Genomic DNA, 20,324 nt, shown 5'->3' with positions numbered 1-20,324 from the left:
AAGGGCCAAGAAATTTGTTACACTTACTGCACCCTTAAGTTTTATGTGAGTAGATTGTCTTAATGTGTTTCGATAGCTGAGACAGGTCTTGTTGCTTGTTTTAGCAGTGTTGATGATGGAGTACATCAGTTAGAGGTAACACATATAATACCAGCATGGCTCACAATACCACTCTGTGCAGCCTGTTTGTCAGAAGAGACTGCAGAATACCAAATTTAACTTTTGAGTGCCAGATGTGTGCCCAACCCATTGCAGTGTTGACCACACCTCTCGTATTCTGTGGTTTAATGTGTATCTGTGAATGTAGGTGTGCATATTGGAACGTATTTCAGAATTTTATGTGTTAGAATGTATGCTACCGTTAAATACAGTAATTTTACAGGGGTTCTATAGGGCACAGGTTAAAACCCCTTCAGTCACTTATCTGAAACCAGTGTCGATGTCCCTCGTCACTGGGTCAGGCTCCGCCCACACTTCTCCACCGGTGGTGTAGACCTAATGCGCACGCGCGGCAATGACTGCGCTCACATTAGGATTTCCCCACAGGAAAGCATTATTCAATGCATTCCTATGGGAAAAAGTCTGACGCTGGAACAAGTCCTCATGCAGAGCGTGAGGACGTCCAGCAGCACATAACGGACCAACTGTCATTTCAATTCTGGAAGTCCCTCTATAGTTAATCTTCAGAGGTAATTATTGCAGTTTTTCTTAAACTGCAATAATTACCATTGTAGGGTTAAGGGACATTGCAATGAGCTGAAGTGGTCTGGTGCCTACAGCATCCCTTTAACTGCTTTTTCTCTTGCCAATGAATTGGAAAGTAAAATTTAAATTAAATATGTTGTGTAGAGAACCAAATTATTTATTCAGACCTTCATTAAAGGGACATGAGCACCAAAACAACAAATACAAATGTGTATTCCTTACCCTATAGCCTTAAAAACACGATCTAGCTGTAATTCCCCCCGCCCCCCCACACACACACACACAAAAGCATTGGGCATCCGCGTCAAAACGCTACGCTGTGCCAGTCAGCATCTCATCATAGAGATGCATTGACTCAAGTTCAGCGTGGAGATGCTGAGCATACATTCAGCACTGACCCAAGAAGCAACTCTTGCAGCCGTTTGAGTGATTTCAACTGGAGGTGTCCCTAGAAAGCAATGTAACCCAGAAACCATTACGTTGTAGTTGTTCAGGTGACTATAGTCAGGGCAGTCGTTAATATTGACCTGGAACCTGGGCAACCTTTTGCTGGGGCCCCCTGGACCTGCACCCTGCCAGATGTGCTAACACACATTTACTGACAGTCATACTGACACACACAGGTATTAAAAAAATCACAAAAACACACACAGGGTGCTAAACTGAGCATGGGTCAGCATACCCCATATAGTCTGTGTATAAGAAGGAAAAAAAAAACCTCAGGCACTCACTGTGATATGTTCAAAACAGTTTTATTTGATCTGCAACATTTCTACCTGTACTCAGGTCTTTATCAAGCTTGATAGAGACCTGGGTATAGGTCGAAACGTTGCAGATCCATTAAAACTGCTTTGAACATATCAGTGAGTGCCGGAGATTTTATTATATACGAACACACAGACACATACATTGAAAGACATACTGACAGACACGCACCCTGAAAGACATACTGACACGCACATGCACTGACAGACATGCTGACACGCATGGACATACATTCCAACGCTGCAGAATATGTTGGTGCTTTATAAAAGCCAGTAATAAATAATTAGAATAGACAGACACAGACATACTGACATAAATTTACACTTTTAAACCCACCCTCAAGCTTCCTACCTTGGAGGGTGGTTTCCCGGTGTCCAGTGCAGAGGCTGTTGAGAGTTGGGGTCTGCCTCTCCCGGCACAGCCCCCCTCCTCCCTGTCTCCTCCGTCTACCACGCGGCTCCTTTTCTTAGTGGGAGGAAGTGACTCGCGGACGTTACTTCCTCCCAACGCTGCCGAAAAAAAGGGTCCCGGTTGCGCTTTTAAAAGGGCATTTGTAACTGGGCCCGGGACAGCTGCCCCATTTGCCCCGCGTTAAAGATGGCCCTGACTATAGTGTCCTGTTTAATCACCTTTGTTTCTGTTTATGCAGCCTTAGCCTCACCTCCCCTGGTTATGAGTCGTATAGCTAACACACACAAATTGTTTCATTTTGAATCAGTTGTGACTGAACGTGTATTTCAGACGTTTTTATCTCTGCTCTGTTATTTGTAAATTAATCACAAACAGGAAGTTCCTGCAGGTTATTAAAAGAGCAAGAGACAAGACATTGTAAATTCAATAGACTGTGCAATAAAGGAAGTTTAAACATTGTCTCTCTCTTTACAGGAAATATGTAGGGTGACTGTGTAGGTAAGGGAGCTGCATAAACAAAGTGATTTAATTCCTAAATGGCTGAGAATTGAGCAGTGAGACTGCAGGGGTATAATCTATAGACAAAAACCCACTCATCAAAGGTTTACTCGAACACTTTTTTTTTTTCCCCCCACTCTTTGAATAATGCCCTATATGGCATTATTTTTTAGCTCTGCTCCCTTCTAAAAAAAAAAAAAAAACCCTGAAAAATCTTTTTGAAATAAGTTTTGCTTACCTAATCCAATGTAGGGCGAAACTCCTGGCGCTGCTAGGTACGGCCCTTGTGATGTTATGGGAGGCGTGTAGAGGTCCAATAAAATGCTTCTCATAGCGAAGCCTTTGATTGGACCATTTGAGTGACTCAGAGTGCATGTGGACGCACTGAACTGGCGAAGCAAGGGAGGAGAGAGGGCATAAAAAAAAAAAATCCTCAGGCTGCCTAAGTTACTTGTGCTGAGGGTGTAGCTAGCCCCCGGCACTCAAATACAAACCGCTTTCGATGTGGAGTGTTTTAAGCTGAAATACTGCACATCAAAAAGCAAAAGTGGTAATGAGAAGGTTTCTCCAATACTTAAAATTAATTCCTTATTGGACATTATTCTTGAAGTCCCCCTCTCCTGATCGCTGTAAAAATAATTTGAAAGCAAGTTGTTCTTACCTGAATTGAAACTTCCCACACACCTCCTGGTGTCACATTAGCAGATGCGTGTCCAATAGAAGGGTTCTCATATATAAACCTTTGGTCCATTTAGCCAGCTCAGAGCACATGTGCACGTGCACTTTACAGCTGTACGGCTAAAATCACATTACGCCTGTTGCCATGTTTTCCTATGAGAAGCATTTGGGTGTGCATGTATATCAATCTCTAATGCTCCTCTATGAAGAGCATTGGATTGGCTATCGGCGTGCGTGCCAGATCATCATGCAGGAGGCAATTCGGCCAGTAATGCCAAGGGAGTCTTGTCACTGGAGGAAAAAAAAAAATAGAAAACGATATAGTGTCAGAAATACAGGTTTTTATTGGGGATCACCCGATTATTTGGAAGTATCTGTATAGGTCGATAACTAGCAGCAATACCGATGAGTGGGCCAGCGCACAAGCGGACACCTTAGGGCTCACCGGCGCTGGGGTGGGGTGCTAGATCTGAGTGACCGGCAGGAGGTGGGCGCACAACGCTCCCTCCTGCCATGCACTCTATGTAGCGTGGCCGAGCTGAGCAGAGCGCACCACGGTACAGGAACTTATGTTTCCTTTACCCGGCTGGACTGAAAGGAAGTGCTCACTGAGAGAGAACACAATGGGACAGTGGATGGGGTTGGTAAGGAATATGGGGTTAGGGAAGGGGGGGGGGGTGAAGAACACTAGGGGGGAGAGAGGAACATTGGGGGAGGGAAGGGAAAAGGAACACTGGGGTGGGGGGGGAGGGTACACCACTAAAGAGAAGGGGGAGGAACAGGGGAATTGGGTGGGGAGGAGAGGAGAGGAGTTCCTACCGCTCATATTTGCACACAAACACACACTGAATCCACTACCCACACTGCGTTTACTAATCAAATACCCTCACTGCATCCATTACACACACACACACACACACACACACAAATATTCTTGAAAAGATAAAACAAATCTGACTGGCATGTATATTTTGTGCATTTATGACTTAATAATAAAAAGATTTGCCAAAAGAATACGGTAAATGTACAGAATATCGGTAAAGTATCGGCTTTAAAAAAATCAGTATCGGTCGATCCCTAGCTTTTATTCCCAGTGCTAAAGTGTTCCTTTAAAGCTGTGGTTAAAAAAAACAGTCCTCATGCCTCACTTTACCAGTTTATGATTTAGGCATTACCCAGTTGTTTAAGGTAGGTGTGTGTGTATGTATTATTATTATTATTATTATTATTATTATTATTATTATTATTATTATTTATATATATATATATTTTTTTTTTCTAAAAGCATCTTAAACACAACTGGGTAATTCATAAATCCAGGACCGGTAGGAGGAAGTGAGGACTGGTTTGGAAACCACTGCTTTAAAGTCATGCTGTGAATAGATTTTTGTGATCAAGTCAACATTTGAAAATGCCTGAAAAAAAACACATTCCAGCATCCTGACCGTCTTGCTGCTTTTTGTCTCTGAGCAATGCTAAGTTGCAGCATATGCGGCTGTCCTCAAAATTTCTACTAGCCATTGGCGAGTGAAAATGTTGCCTTAGCAATTAAAAATGTGTCCCTAGTGTGTATGCTTTGGCTTGCGGTGGCAAGTAGCATTTTAGGTCTGGCTAATGGCATAGAACTTACGATTTGAAACCCTATTTAAAGCATGGGGATTCAGTTTATAAGTATCTTTCTTTATATCATCCAAGTTTGGCTTGCCCACTATGGAAAGCAATTCCCTGTGTTCTTAGCTTATCCGTTTTTTCTGGCCTGGAATTGATATTGCAGAAGTGTATATTCCTTCTTAAGTCAGTTTACAAATGACCGGTATCTGGCTATTTGGGAGAGTCTCATGGTTTTTGTCTAAACACTGCCAAATGGTTTGCCAAAAAAACAAGGGATGACACCCATAGTTTCTTGGTAGCATGGCTACTATAATGAGCTGCAGTTATGTTGCTTTGAGTGCCATTTTAATACCTGCATAGTACTGACATTGTGGTGCTGCCGCCATACCTTTCTGAGTGTAAAACCACACCAGATGTAGTGTCTCATAAATACTGACATGCCTGCCACAGCCCTAACTTATAAATGTATAGCCATGTGATACAGGTTCTTGTAACAGGAGTGTTTATGATTTTACAGCCTCTTAGAAATTCCTTGCTTATTGCTGTATTACATTCTCTGTTTTCTTGCCCTGTTTTATCTTCAGTAGGGATCGACCGATATATCGGTCTGGCCGATATTCTGTATTTTCAGCAATATCTGTATTGGCCAATAAAGATAGCGATAATGCAGACCAGGGCCGCTATCAGGGTCCTGGGGGCCCAGCACACTCTTACTTGCCTTCCCAGCAGCTCATTTCAGCTCTCCTGTCTAACTCTCGCGAGTCCCACGGCCGTCAGAGCGTTGCCACGGGTTACTATGGCAACGCTCTGCGTGGCACACAGACTGCAAGAGTTAGACAGGGGAGCTGAAGGTAGCTGCTGGGAAGGTACGGTAAGTAAGAGTGTGCTGGGCCTCCTCTGCACAGTCCATGCCACTGGACCACCAAGGAATGTCATATCCCTCTTCCCTGGCCAGGGAAGAAGAAAGGGACTAAAACAAACATAATTTAAAAAATTAAATAATTTGTAAAAAGCTCCTCCCCCCCCCCCCCCCCCCACTTTACACACTTAAAGGACCACTCTAGGCACCCAGACCACTTCAGCTTAATGAAGTGGTCTGGGTGCCAGGTCCAGCTAGGGTTAACCCATTTTTTTTTATAAACAAACTGCTATGTTTATTAATGGGTTAAGCCTTCCCCCTAATCATCTAGTGGCTGTCTCATTGACAGCCGCTAGAGGCGCTTGCGTGATTCTCACTGTGAAAATCACAGTGAGAGCACGCAAGCATCCATAGGAAAGCATTGTAAATGCTTTCCTATGCGACCGGCTGAATGCGCGCGCAGCTCTTGCCGCGCGTGCGCATTCAGCCGACGGGGTGGAACGGAGGAGGATCGGAGGCAGAGAGCTCCCCGCCCAGCGCTGGAAAAAGGTACGTTGGGGCACCCTCAGGGCACTCTAGTGCCAGGAAAACAAGTATGTTTTCCTGGCACTAGAGTGGTCCTTTAACATACCTACACTAACACTCACTGCACTAACGCTCACACTCTGCATTCATTATATACACACACTACACACACACTCTGCATGCATTATATACACACACTAAACACACACTCTGCATGCATTATATATACACACACACACTCTGCATTCATTATATACACACACACACACACACACACACTCTGCATTCATTATATACACACACACACTCTGCATTCATTATATACACACACACACACACTCTGCATTCATTATATACACACACACACACACACTCTGCATTCATTATATACACACACACACACACACTCTGCATTCATTATATACACACACACACACACACTCTGCATTCATTATATACACACACACACACACACTCTGCATTCATTATATACACACACACACACTCTGCATTCATTATATACACACACACACACTCTGCATTCATTATATACACACACACACACTCTGCATTCATTATATACACACACACACACTCTGCATTCATTATATACACACACACACACTCTGCATTCATTATATACACACACACACACTCTGCATTCATTATATACACACACACACACTCTGCATTCATTATATACACACACACACTCTGCATTCATTATATACACACACACACTCTGCATTCATTATATACACACACACACACACACTCTGCATTCATTATATACACACACACTCTGCATTCATTATATACACACACACACTCTGCATTCATTATATACACACACACACACACACACACACACACTCTGCATTCATTATATACACACACACACTCTCTGCATTCATTATATACACACACACACACTCTGCATTCATTATATACACACACACACACTCTGCATTCATTATATACACACACACACACTCTGCATTCATTATATACACACACACACACACTGCATTCATTATATACACACACACACTCTGCATTCATTATATACACACACACACACATACACTCTGCATTCATTATATACACACACACACACATACACTCTGCATTCATTATATACACACACACACACACACACACACATACACTCTGCATTCATTATATACACACACACACACATACACTCTGCATTCATTATATACACACACACACTCTGCATTCATTATATACACACACACACACACACACTCTGCATTCATTATATACACACACACTCTGCATTCATTATATACACACACACACACACACACTCTGCATTCATTATATACACACACACACACACACACACACACACACTCTGCATTCATTATACACACACACACACACACACTCTGCATTCATTATATACACACACACACACACACTCTGCATTCATTATATACACACACACACACACACACACTCTGCATTCATTATATACACACACACACTCTGCATTCATTATATACACACACACACTCTGCATTCATTATATACACACACACACACACTCTGCATTCATTATATATACACACACACACACTTTATATTTTAAATTTTTTTAAGTTATCGGCCTGAAAGTTCACAGATTATCGGTATCGGCTCTAAAAAAAATCAATATCTGTGGATCCCTAATATTCAGGGGTTAAAACTATTTTCCAACAGTTGAACCCTAAAGTTAGTCTCCTGGCGCTTCATACCACAACTCCCTCATTTTCTTTTCCTGGTTGCTCTAGTATTAGGAAGGTGTCAATGGACACTCTCAGCAAATTACAAACTACCCATCGAGAGAAATAGTTAATGCCACCCATCTTTACTTACTAATACTGCATCGGCTGAGAGGAAGAGTGAAGGGGCAGTGTTGTTGGAAACCTTTTTTGGTTAATACGGCATTTTGGGCAATCCCATAAAAACTTCAATTTGAAATGGGGACGGGAGTGTTTATTTAAAACTGCACTGTCATCACCTTTTCAAAATGAGTATTTCATTAAGATAAAATCATAATGTGGTTTCCTTGCAGTTTAAGCAACAGGAGTTGAAGACCAGCAGGCAGAGCATGAAATTAACTTGGGTTGAATTTTGATAGTGATATAAAATGTGCAATGTAACTTACAGCAAGTGCATTTAAAGGAAAACTCCAGGCACCATACAGTGAGGGGGGAAAAAACTATTTGGTCTCCTGCAGATTTTGAACGTTTGCCCACTGACAAAGAAATGACCAGTCTAATAATTTTAATGGTAGGTGTATTTTAACAGTGAGAGACAAAGTAACAAAAATGAAATCCAGAAAAACGCATGTCAAAAAAGTTATTAATTTTACTCATTGACATGCAAATCAATTTATAAGTATTTGATCCCCTATCATTTAGCAAGATTTCTGGCTTGCAGGTGTCTCTTTTATACAGGTAAGGAGCTGTGATTAAAGAGAGTGCTCCTAATCTCAGCTCATAACCTGTATAAAAGTCTACAGAAGCAATCAATCAAATTCCAAACTCTCCACCATGGCCAAGACCAAAGAGCTGTCCAAGGATGTCAGGGACAAGATTGTAGACCTACACAAGACTGGAATGGTCTGCAAGACAACAGTTAGCTTGATTATTCGCAAATGAAAGAAACACAAAATAATGGTCAGTCTACCTCGGTCTGGTGCTCCATGCAAGATCTCAACTTGTGGAGTTTTAATGATCATGAGAATGGTGAGGAATCAGCCCAGAACTACATGCGACGATCTTGGTAATGCTCTCAAGGCAGCTGGGACCATAGTCACCAAGAAAACAATTGGTAACACACTACACCATGAAGGACTGAAATCCTGCAGCGCCTGCAAGGTCCCCCTGCCCAAGAAAGCATATGTACTGGCCCGTCTGAAGTTTGCCATGAACATCTGAATGATTCAGAGGAGAACTGGGTTAAGGTGTTGTGGTCAGATGAGACCAAAATCGAGCTCTTTGGCATCAACTCGACATGTTTGGAGGAGGAGGAATTTTGCCTAGGACCCCAAGAACTCATTCCCCACTGTCAAACATGGAGGTTGAAACATTATGCTTTGGGGGTGTTTTTCTGCCAAGGGGACAGGACAACTGCACCGCATCAAATTGATAATGGACGGAGCCATGAAAGTCAAATCTTGGGTAAGAACATCCTTCCCTCAGCCAGGGCATTGGAAATGGGTCGTGGATGGGTATTCCAGCATGACAATGACCCAGAACACACAGCCAAGGCAACGAAGGAGTGACTCTAGAAAAGAACCATGTTAAGGTCCTGGAGTGGCCTAGCCAGTCTCCAGACCTTAATCCCATAGAAAATCTGTGGAGTGAGCTGCAGGTTTGAGTTGCCAAACGTCAGCCTCAAAACCTTATTAACTTGGAGAGGATATGCAAAGAGGAGTGGGACAAAATCCCTCCTTAGATGTGGCCAACTACAAGAAATGGCTTACCTGATATTCCAAACAAGGGTTTTGCCACCAAGTACTATGTCGAAGGGGTCAAATACTTATTTCACTCATTGACATGCAAATCAATTTACAGTATAACTTTTTTTGACATGCGTTTTTTTGTTTTTTTGTTCTGCCTCTCACTGTTAAAATACACCTACCCTTAAAATTATAGACTGATGTCAGTGGGCAAACGTTCAAATTCAGCAGGGGATCAAATACTTTTTTTCCTCACTGTAACAACTTAATCAAAATTAAGTTATGCTGCCAGGAAGTCCCTGGTGCTGGCTCACCTTAAGGGGTTAAACCATTCTCAAATGGTTTATCCCCAAAGTCTTTATTCCTGTGCCAAATCTCTCTACATATCTGCCGTTTTTCTAAAAATCTCGAAACCAGAAGGATCTTGCAGAACCCGGCAGAGGTGCCGCTGATTGGCTGAGAGTTGTCGCTCTCACCCAATTAGTAAATACCGATTCATAAAACTGGTTTGAAAAAGGGAAAGGATTGTTATGGTACCTAAACTGTTCCTTTAATGGTACAGAATTGGAATGGGTGAAAATTCTCACCAATAAGACCCCAAAAATAAATATAAATAGAATATGTATATAGTGTGTGTGTTTGTTTGGTTTTTTTCTGCCTTCATGAACTCCAAAGGAAACACCTGGTGGGGGTGGTGAGGGGTTCAGTTCAACTGGAAACCGTCCATTTTACATAAAATTTGACATTTTCTTGCTCAGCCACATCCCCATTCACAGAATAAAGTGTGCCAGAACAAGGGCAAGTAATTGAAAAACAAATCACCAAGAAATTCAAAGGATGAACATTTGGACTTGTAATTTTATTTTGTTGGTCCCAGCATTGTTTTGAAGTGGTCCTTATTCTAATCTGTTTGCCACATCCAGTTGATGGAAGCTTTTGGAGCAATTTCTCACGTCTACATATTTACCTTGTTGTTTTTATTGGAATTGTTTTTAGGAGTTCTAGTTAGGGTTTCCATTAAAGCCATATAAGCTATTCTCTCAATGTGGCACCCAGAGCAACCAGTATATTTCACACTGCAATACAGTAACTGCATGCACAGGTTAAAATTAACAAAAACATATGCTGGACATATCTGTAGTACTATATGCATAAATGCTCACTGCCTAGGTGTTCTCTTTGACTCCAACCTCTCCTTCACCCCTCATTTCCAATCAATCGCCAAATCCTGTCGCTTCCATCTCAAAAACATAGCGTGCATCCGCCCCTATTTAACTCCAGATGCAGCTATGGTGCTGGTCCATGCTCTTGTTCTCTCTTGCCTTGACTACTGCAATACCCTTCTCAGTGGTCTTACTTGTTCACAGATTGCACCGCTGCAATCTGTAATGAATGCAGCGGCGAGGCTCAATTTCCTATCTGCTCGCGCCTCCCTGCTCTGTGAGTCCCTGCATTGGCTTCCAGTTAGATATAGGGCTCAATTTAAAATTCTGGTGCTTGCTTACTTGTCCCTGCATAATGCTGCTCCAACCTACCTATCCTCCCTTATACACAAGTATGTCCCGTCGAGGCCCCTACGCTCTGCCAAAGACCTACGTATATCTTATGTCCGTACTCCCACCTTATATCTTATCCGTATATCTTATGCTCGCCTTCAAGATTTCTCCAGAGCTGCACATCTTCTGTGGAACTCCGTAAGACTTTCACCCAGTGTCCACTCATTCAAAAAATCATTGAAATCTCACTTCTTTAAGAAAGCATATCAATTAAACTGATAGCAAGTTTTTATCCCCCACCACCCATGACTACTCTCGTTCGACTGTCAAAAATCACCTACTAAGCCCTCAGTGAATACTTTTCTAACAACCTACTTCATACCCCTACTTTAACCCTTAGTGTCACTATACCCCACTCCCTCTAGAATGTAAGCTCATTGAGCAGGGCCCGCCACCTCTCTGTTCCTGTACGTCCAGTTGTCTGGCTACAATTACATGTCTGTTAGTCCTCCCATTGTAAAACGCTACAGAATCTGATGGCGCTATATATATATATATATAAAATATACTCTGCTCTTTTACTGTGATGTGGTAAATGGATGAATAACGAGAAGCATTTGAGTGCAACAGAATTAATACCAAACTAATAGAAAGCTTTCCTGAAGTTTCAGCACCCTGTTTGTCTTGAGGTCAACATCAATTTAGCAAGCTATAATTCACAAGTGTTCTTTAAGCTGTAGAGATGTGCACTCCTGATATGTTATCTAAATAAGGACACTGGAGTCTCCAGAGCTTAACAGCCTGTGAGGTGGGGTGGGGGGCTGTTTTGCACACTTAATTAAATATTGTATTCTATTTGCTTCTTGTTTTAGACTGTATGAAAAGCAACGTAGCCAAAGATGTAAGGTTCATATTTTTTATTTTTCAGTTTAATGCCTCATTTAGAAAGATATATTGCTAAGTACTGTTGGTTAACTGTACCTGTGAATAGGAAGTGATTAGGACAATGCTAGTATAAACTTATGGCCTGTCATTTCACAAGTTAAAAGTGTAATCTAACCAGGTGAGAGAAGGTATACAATATTTAGCTCACTGCATACATTACTTTTGTAAATTACACTATCTATACAGAATACACGCATTAAAAAGGATTGATCAATAGAACATAGAGGGCATGGGGTGATTTGTACAGTTGAATACACAAGAGAAGATGCAGCAAAAGTTGTTTTCTTTGGATATGCATGAAACAATGTTTTGACCACATTGGTCATCCAATGAATTAATATTTGTATTAATAATCTACAGAATGCCCTATAATGCGTTATAGGTAGTCCTTACTTTGCTACTTACCTGCAACGATGACTCAGACTTAAGACCAGCTCTTTAGCGTTGGGATTCGAGGGATTCCCCATATAGAGCTGTTCTATGTTCGGGGAATTTTCCCCTAACACAGATTCAAGGGATTCCCTGCTCTGGTGGGCTGGTCTGTTTGGGGAATTTTCCACGAACTTGGATTCGAGGGAACCCAACGTCGGACGAAGCTCCTCTCACCGATTCCAATCCCTGTCCGATGTCTCAGCCTCCCTCTCTGTGATCCAATAAAATGCTACTCAATTATTTATTTATTTTATTATTTATAAAATATTTTACCAGGAAAGGTACATTGAGGTTTCTCTCGTTTTCAAGTATGTCCTGGGTCCACAAACCATTGCATTGATGCATTATGGTACAATAAAATACAAAAACAATTTTAATACACAATATATAGAAAATTTAACATAGAACAAGTAGGAAATATGTAATCAACCATGACTCGTGCATTCTGTTTTGAGATATGTAGAGATGGATCTCTTAAAGGACTTAAAGGCTTGGGAAAGATTTTAAAGTGTGTGAGAGGTTGTTCCACAATTGCAGTTCTCTGTAGGAGAAGGAGGATCGGGCTGCTTTCTTTTTGTATTGAGGTAGACTAAATAAAGTGTTGGTACTGGATCGGAGGTTATAGGAGGTGGGAACAGCCGAGGAGAGCATTTTGCTCAGGGTAGGGTGGGAGTTTCCCAGAAAAGCTCTTAAACACAAGGCTGGAAAGATGAAGGGTGCGTCTGGAATTCAGCGACCGCCAATTTAGTTCTTTTAGCATGTCACAATGGTGGGTCCTGTGATTACATTGGTGCAGAAATCGTCAGAACGAGTTATACAATGTATTGAGTTTATTAATGTGAAATTGCGGTGCAGGTGCATATACTACAGCCCCATAATCAATGATTGGCAACAGCATTTGCTGTACAATCTTTTCCTTTACTGTAGGGCTTAGGCAGGATTTGTTTCTGTACTCATGAAGAGCGCAAGCTCTGAGCTGGGGAGGGAGAGAGCACGACATTTTGATGGTTGTGGCAGTATTGTCTCCTTTGTTTTGAGAGAATTTTTATTCATTCTGTTGATTTTATGGTGTTAATATTTGAACCCTTTATAAAACATTCCTAGCTACGTCCCCTCCTTACCCTTAAAATCTGAAAACTATTTTAGTAAAGGGTTTTTCTAATCCTTTATAACACACTTTTTGTTTTAACTTGCAGTGCCCTATTGGGCATTACTAGCTAGTTTCCTTACTTGCCCCTTAAAACTTTAAAAGAAAAACCTCAACAACAAAAAAGGTGCTGCTTCACATGTGTCTATCTGACTTCACCAAAGATCTGTGGAACTAATGGAAGTGTAAGAAAACCTTCTGGTTGCTTCACGTATCTAGAGTCCTCTGTGTTCCACAAATACACACACACTTCTGGGGTGTAATAGGGAGTATGCAGTCCTGTATGCATTAAAGGACCACTCTAGTGCCAGGAAAACATACTCGTTTTCCTGGCACTAGAGTGCCCTGAGGGTGCCCCCACCCTCAGGGACCCACTCCCGCCAGGCTCTGGGGGGAGGAAGGGGTTAAACTTACCTCTTTCTCCAGCGCCGGGCGGAGAGCTCTACTCCTCCTCCTCTTCTTCCTCGCGACGTCATCGGCTGAATGCGCATGCGCGGCAGGAGCCGTGCTCGCATTCAGCCGGTCGCGTAGGAAAGCATTCATAATGCTTTCCTATGGACGCTTGCGTGCTCTCACTGTGATTTTCACAGTGAGAAGCACGCAAGCGCCTCTAGCGGCTGTCAGTGAGACAGCCACTAGAGGCTCTGGAGGCTGGCTTAACCCTAAGAATAAACATAGCAGTTTCTCTGAAACTGCTATGTTTATAAAAAAAAGGGTAAAAGCTAGCTGGACCTGGCACCCAGACCACTTCATTAAGCTGAAGTGGTCTGGGTGCCTAGAGTGGTCCTTTAAAATTGAGATTCCCATTTGGCAAACTATAGAACTAGTAAATCAATTTTATTTAAAAGTATGCTTTTTTCGCAGATAAAACTGCAACTGTGTGCCTTTGAAAATGTTCTGATTGATGTACACTGTCTTTCTGCATCAGTTGAAGAAAGAACCTGATTCTACTGGGAACTGTCATATTTTAGCAATACTACTCCATATTCTGCTATGTTTTCCTCCCCTATACAATAGATGTCCCAAGACTTTGTAACTGTGTGTTGTAAAACATTCTCCAGTGTGTGCTGCAATTTAGTTGGGTGTTTTGTTAATTCCCCTCCCTCCCGCCCCACTTTATGTAACCCTAAACATTCTTCAACTTTGAGTGTCGTAAATAGCTTTTGTATTCTATATAGGCTGCTTTTATTTAAAACACCTTTCTCCATTTTATTTTATCTAAAGGTAATTGATGAAGATAGCTGGCCAACAACATATACCAATATTCGTTTTCTATACCAGAGTGATTTGAGGCTAGAGTAAGGTTTCACAATATACATATAAGGGATTGTGGCATTTACCGTAATAATAGGCTGAGGCTAAGACAAATGGACAGAAAGTTTGCAGGAAAAAGTGCTGCCTAGTGTCTTTACTCTATGACCTAGTGCTTAATAAATAAAATTAAAAAAACACCCTTGAAATGATCCCACAAGGAAACATCCAGTAGTTTTCAGGTGCTAGTGAGGCTGAATTTAATATAGACAAAGGAGAGGAATCAAATCGGCAACTTCGAAATAACAATGAACCATTAGCCAGTGGTATGGACTCCATGTGCCATAATGACTTCAATGAGAAAGTGGTTAGGGTGCCTGGGGTTTTATTTTATGTAATCACAGCCCTGGAAAACACGGGACTGTAAAAGGTACCACAGAAGTAATGTCTCTCTCGCTCTTTTTTTTTTTTCTGTCTTTTTTTTTTTTTTTTGCTCTAAATTTTAAAGAATAAAAATGTATTAACTTAAAGATGTGTTATTGGATATTAAAGTACCAAACTCCGTCTAATACATGCTGTAGTACATGCTCTATATGTATGAGGGTACAAATGTGTGGAGGAAAAATAACTTTGGCAATACTTATTACTAGTGCTGCCGGTAAAACGTGGACTTTGTCCCTAATTTAAAGCAATAAATAATTTCCAACTTTGAAGAAAACAGTATCTCCGAAATCTTCAATTAAAGTAAAACGTGCACACAAAATTACTAGTGTCAACTTGAGAGAAAATATCACCCTGACTTCTTCTTTAAAGGGTCAATCTAAGCAGCATAAGCACTTGGTGTTGCTGCATGGTGCATCCTGACTCATTTCTGTGGTCTACTGTCACAGCTAATAAACAAAAAAAACACACCTGTCCTGTAAGAAAGCCCACAAGGGCAGTCAGTCAGGCAACGGTCAGTTCATGTTGCAGTGTTGATATTGTCTCATTTGTCTTGCGCACTAGCCGGTAGTGTGTGTGGCTGTAAAACGCAGTCCGGTTCACTAAAAGATGAACAAGGCTGTAGATAACCTGAAGCTCTGTTTACAGAGCTGTTAAAATTATCCTATGTGATGATCTGAACTACTTTTTAGGGAAAAACTGCTTATCCCATAATCCTCTACTGGACAGAGAATTGTGGGTAAGATCTCTCCCCATGAAACAAACTAACTAACACTCCTGAGTGGAGTATATTATCCTAGTTTGGGAAAGGTTTACATGCATCTGTTATCAGACCCACTAAACAGTGCACTGCATTTTTAGGTAGTATATTTGTATACGATGCATTCAAAATTGTCAACTTTCTTTTTAAAGGAACACTATAGTCACCTAAATTACTTTAGCTAAATTAAAGGACCACTCTAGGCACCCAGACCACTTCAGCTTAATGAAGTGGTCTGGGTGCCAGGTCCTTCTAGGGTTAACCCATTTTTTCATAAACATAGCAGTTTCAGAGAAACTGCTATGTTTGTGAATGGGTTATGCCTTCCCCTATTTCCTCTAGTGGCTGTCTCACTGACAGCCGCTAGAGGCGCTTGCGTGATTCTCACTGTGATTTTCACAGTGAGAGCACGCAAGCGTCCATAGGAAAGCATTATGAATGCTTTCCTATGTGACCGACTGAATGCGCGCGCGGCTCTTGCCGCGCGTGCGCATTCAGCCGACGGGGAGGAGAAGAGGAGGATCGGAGGAGGAGAGCTCTCCGCCCACCGCTGGAAAAAGGTAAGTTTTTACCCCTTTCCAGAGCCGGGTGGGGGCACCCTCAGGGCACTCTAGTGCCAGGAAAACGAGTGTTTTCCTGGCACTAGAGTGGTCCTTTAAGCAGTTTTAGTGTATAGATCATTCCCCTGCAATTTCACTGCTCAATTCACTGTCATTTAGGAGTTAAATCACTTTGTTTCTGTTTATGCAGCCCTAGCCACACCTCCCCTGGCTATGATTGACAGAGCCTGCATGAAAAAAAAACTGGTTTCACTTTCAAACAGATGTAATTTACCTTAAATAATCTCAATCTCTAAATGGAACTTTAATCACATACAGGAGGCTCTTGCAGGGGATAAGAAAATCTTAATTAAACAGAACTTGCAATAAAGAAAGCCTAAATAGGGCTCTCTTTACAGGAAGTGTTTATGGAAGGCTGTGCAAGTCACATGCAGGGAGGTGTAACTAGGGTTCATAAACAAAGGGATTTAACTCCTAAATGGCAGAGGATTGAGCAGTGAGGCTGCAGGGGCACGTTCTATACACCAAAACTGCTTCATTAAGCTAAAGTTGTTCAGGTGACTATAGTGTCCCTTTAATGGTAGTGGTGTGTTTGTTTTTGTTTTGTTTTTTGGAGGGGGGGGGTAATTTAAAATTATTTATTTTTAATTTATAAAGGGTTTTATCGTTATTATTTTAGATTCTTACAATGTGATTTCTTTCTTTAGGGTAACATTGGACCATTTTCTTGTTCAAGTTAGAACAACCAAATCGATCACACTGAATGAGGATTCCATATTTGCTTCCATAGCACAGTTTTCTAACAGCAGGGTCTCTTTGAATGAGGATGACAATGGAAGAGATGAAGAATGAAGCAGAGACCACTTCAATGGTTTCCATGCCTCTCTATGCGGTTATGTATCCCGTTTTTAATGAGGTTAGTGACTTTTTTTTCTTAAATACCAGTCCCCAAAATCCTAATATGTTGGTAATTAAGACTTTATTAAAAGATAATTTTAATTTTTTTACTATTCAAGATATTATTTTAATGGTGCATGTACATCAAAATATTTCTGGAATTTCCTTTTATTGCAGTATTTATACATATTGTATAAATGCTAATGTACAGGAAAATGCAATTACACATTGTTATTAAAAAATATTTATTGGTTTGTTCAATAACATATTCCATTGCTTTCAGTAGTAGTAGTCGTATAGCCAACAAACACCTTTTTCATGGTGGAGAAATTCGTGAAGAAATCAGTTTTTGATCATTGTTTAATGTAAATGTATACATGGACAACACTTTGAGATCTGATTAGACACCAATGTACATCTTCCTCTAGAGAAAAAGAAGAAAAACATTGTTAAAAGGGTACCCCTAGATGATTGCTCTGTGCTAAATCCTCTTTGCATGCAGCCTTTCCTATAGTATTTCTAGCAGTGTGCCCACTACGGTAGTCAGGAGTTTATCTATGGTGATTCCCTTAAATGTTGTATATTACCCTTGAAATAAGTCACTATTTAATTTTGATTTCATTGTAAAAAAATTACCGGTAGCTTGATTTGCAATTCCTCGCAAGCGATGAAGTTTTTTTGGTTTTTTTTTCCCCTTCATTTTGTAAACCAGGTAAGGGACACTGAATTAAAAATGTCTAGCTTGTATATAAAGTACTTCCTAGGGATGGCTTCTATATTTATTTTTAGATACACCAGGCATTCTGAAATATCATGCATGCAGTTCCAAGTACTATGAATTACTAAATTGAGGTGTCTGTTTACTGAATTAATGCCATCTTATTAGTTGGTCTGCCGTTGTTAATTCACTTATAACTTCCATAACTAATATATAGATGTGAGGGGAGGGGGGTAATTCTCTAATTGTTAGACAATGAGCTTATTTATAAACCGTTTTTTTCTGGTGGTCCATTGGCTTTGTCCGGACTGCCAGGGGATTTTACATTGTAAAGGGGGACGGCTAGGATCTCTTGTTTCCGGCAGGTCCTCTCGCCAACTCTAGGAGAGAGGAGCTAAAGGTGGTGTGCGCTAGGCCTCCGCTGCTGCCCGCATTATCGGCAACATCAGTATCATTATAGGCTAATACCGATATTTGCCATAATGCTAAATATCGGCCAGATCAACCCATTAAGCACCAAAACAACCGTTTGTTAAATCTGTTCTGGTGTAAAAATAATATCCATGCAGTCTCACTATGCAAGTATGTGTTGTTTATGAGTTAAATCACTTTTTGTTTATTCAGCCCTAACCACACTTCCCATTGCTGTGACTCACATTGCCTCCATGAAAATAAATTGCTATGTTTTTTTTAATCATTAAGCACAGTGTGTTTACTTTTGAACTTCTTATCTCCTGCTCTGTTAATAGACCTTTAATCACACACACACACACCTGTTATCTAGCAGGAAGTTAACAGAGCGTAAAATAAAACCGCCAAAATTAATGGTATCCCTTAACATGGTGAGAGTTGAAGTTACTTCACAATGCACTGTTTACGTCCTTGGCACCAAATTTTTCATTTTGCTGTCATCACAACCTGCTCCCTAAAAATCTTATGCCTGTATGAAATGTCCTGCATATTGACGTTGTGTAGTCTATTTTAATACCTCTGTTTTTAGTTCAGTGCTTGTTTCATTTGCAGTAGGATTCTCAAAGTACAGATTGTTCTGTTGGCATAGACACCATTTACTCTTTAAGGGGTTCAAGTCCCTATACAGAAGGAAGAAAAATAGATTTATCCATTTGCAAGTTAGTAAGTAAACCAGTAGCATTTCACGTTTATTACTGAAAGACCAGACACTGGTAGTACAGAAGCTGGAACTAAAACCTTGGCCTGCCACGCTTATTTATTTTTAAAAATAAAAAATTCTTCCTAGCAGTGAATGCTTGGATTACCAAAGGAGACTTTTGTATTTTACTCCTGCTACTTGCTCTGGGTATAGTTCAGATCCAGGCTGGATTATTGAACACATTCACACAGAACGTTGAACAGGATTCAGTCTTAAAAGTCTTCTAAAATGTCAATTAAATTATACACATTGTGTTGTCTCAGTCTATCATAAAAAAAAAAACTGCGGAACATATTTAATCCTTACGGGTTTTAACAAAGCCTTGTTAAGTGTGTTTTTGTAATCTGCAAGGATTTAGGCATGAAGCAAATCTGCATATCATGTATATAAAATACATTATGATCGGTGTGAAAAAGCTTGTTCTTTTTTGCTCGTTACACTGGCAGTTTGGCTTTACATTTAGTTTCCCTTTTATAGATTCTTCCAACAAGATAAAATTAATTTATGAGCACCGTGGGAGTGTGCAAGGACAAAGGGCCGTGTAAAATTATAGCTTCAATTTGTGTAGTGTCTCCAACTTGAATCAATCCTGGGCTTTGGCTTCAGAAGTAGCATTGAGTTATATTTTTGGGACAGCTGGTAAACAGACTGCTCTGTAATGCTAGCGCATCTGTATGCACAGCTCTCCAGCAGAAGCAATTTAGGCACGTTTCTTTAGCCTTGATGTTTTCTGCTTATTCACCAAAACGAATAGATGATGCAGTAGAAGTCTGCATACATGTATATATCCTATAACATGCTGATGTGAAAGTTCCAAATGCCCCATGGAAAATGTAAACTCCAACCCTGGTCACAGAACCTCTGATGACTGTATGCACATCACTCCTATGTAATGCAAATGAAATAACCGTAAATTCTACAAAGGGCAATCGCAATATGTACAGAAAACTGTTTGTCTCTTTAAATCCTAGCTTTTGCATTG

The 20,324-nt window shown here is 40.8% G+C and overlaps 1 protein-coding gene across 1 annotated transcript in view; it reads left to right on the top strand.

Annotated features, from left to right (window-relative positions):
• Nucleotides 1–20,324, top strand: part of PDCD10 (programmed cell death 10) — a 29,872-nt gene that overhangs the window by 2,716 nt on the left and 6,832 nt on the right. The window contains exon 2 of the mRNA XM_063442614.1: nucleotides 17,264–17,472. Within this exon, the coding sequence (XP_063298684.1) occupies nucleotides 17,377–17,472 (96 nt within the window). The 5' untranslated portion in view covers nucleotides 17,264–17,376. The remainder of the gene's footprint in view (nucleotides 1–17,263; nucleotides 17,473–20,324) is intronic.

Source organism: Pelobates fuscus, chromosome 2 (assembly GCF_036172605.1).
Source record: "Pelobates fuscus isolate aPelFus1 chromosome 2, aPelFus1.pri, whole genome shotgun sequence".
Classification (NCBI taxonomy): Eukaryota; Metazoa; Chordata; class Amphibia; order Anura; family Pelobatidae; genus Pelobates; species Pelobates fuscus.
The sequence above is the reverse complement of the archived record's forward strand: the minus strand, read 5'-3'. Positions and strand labels throughout refer to the sequence as shown.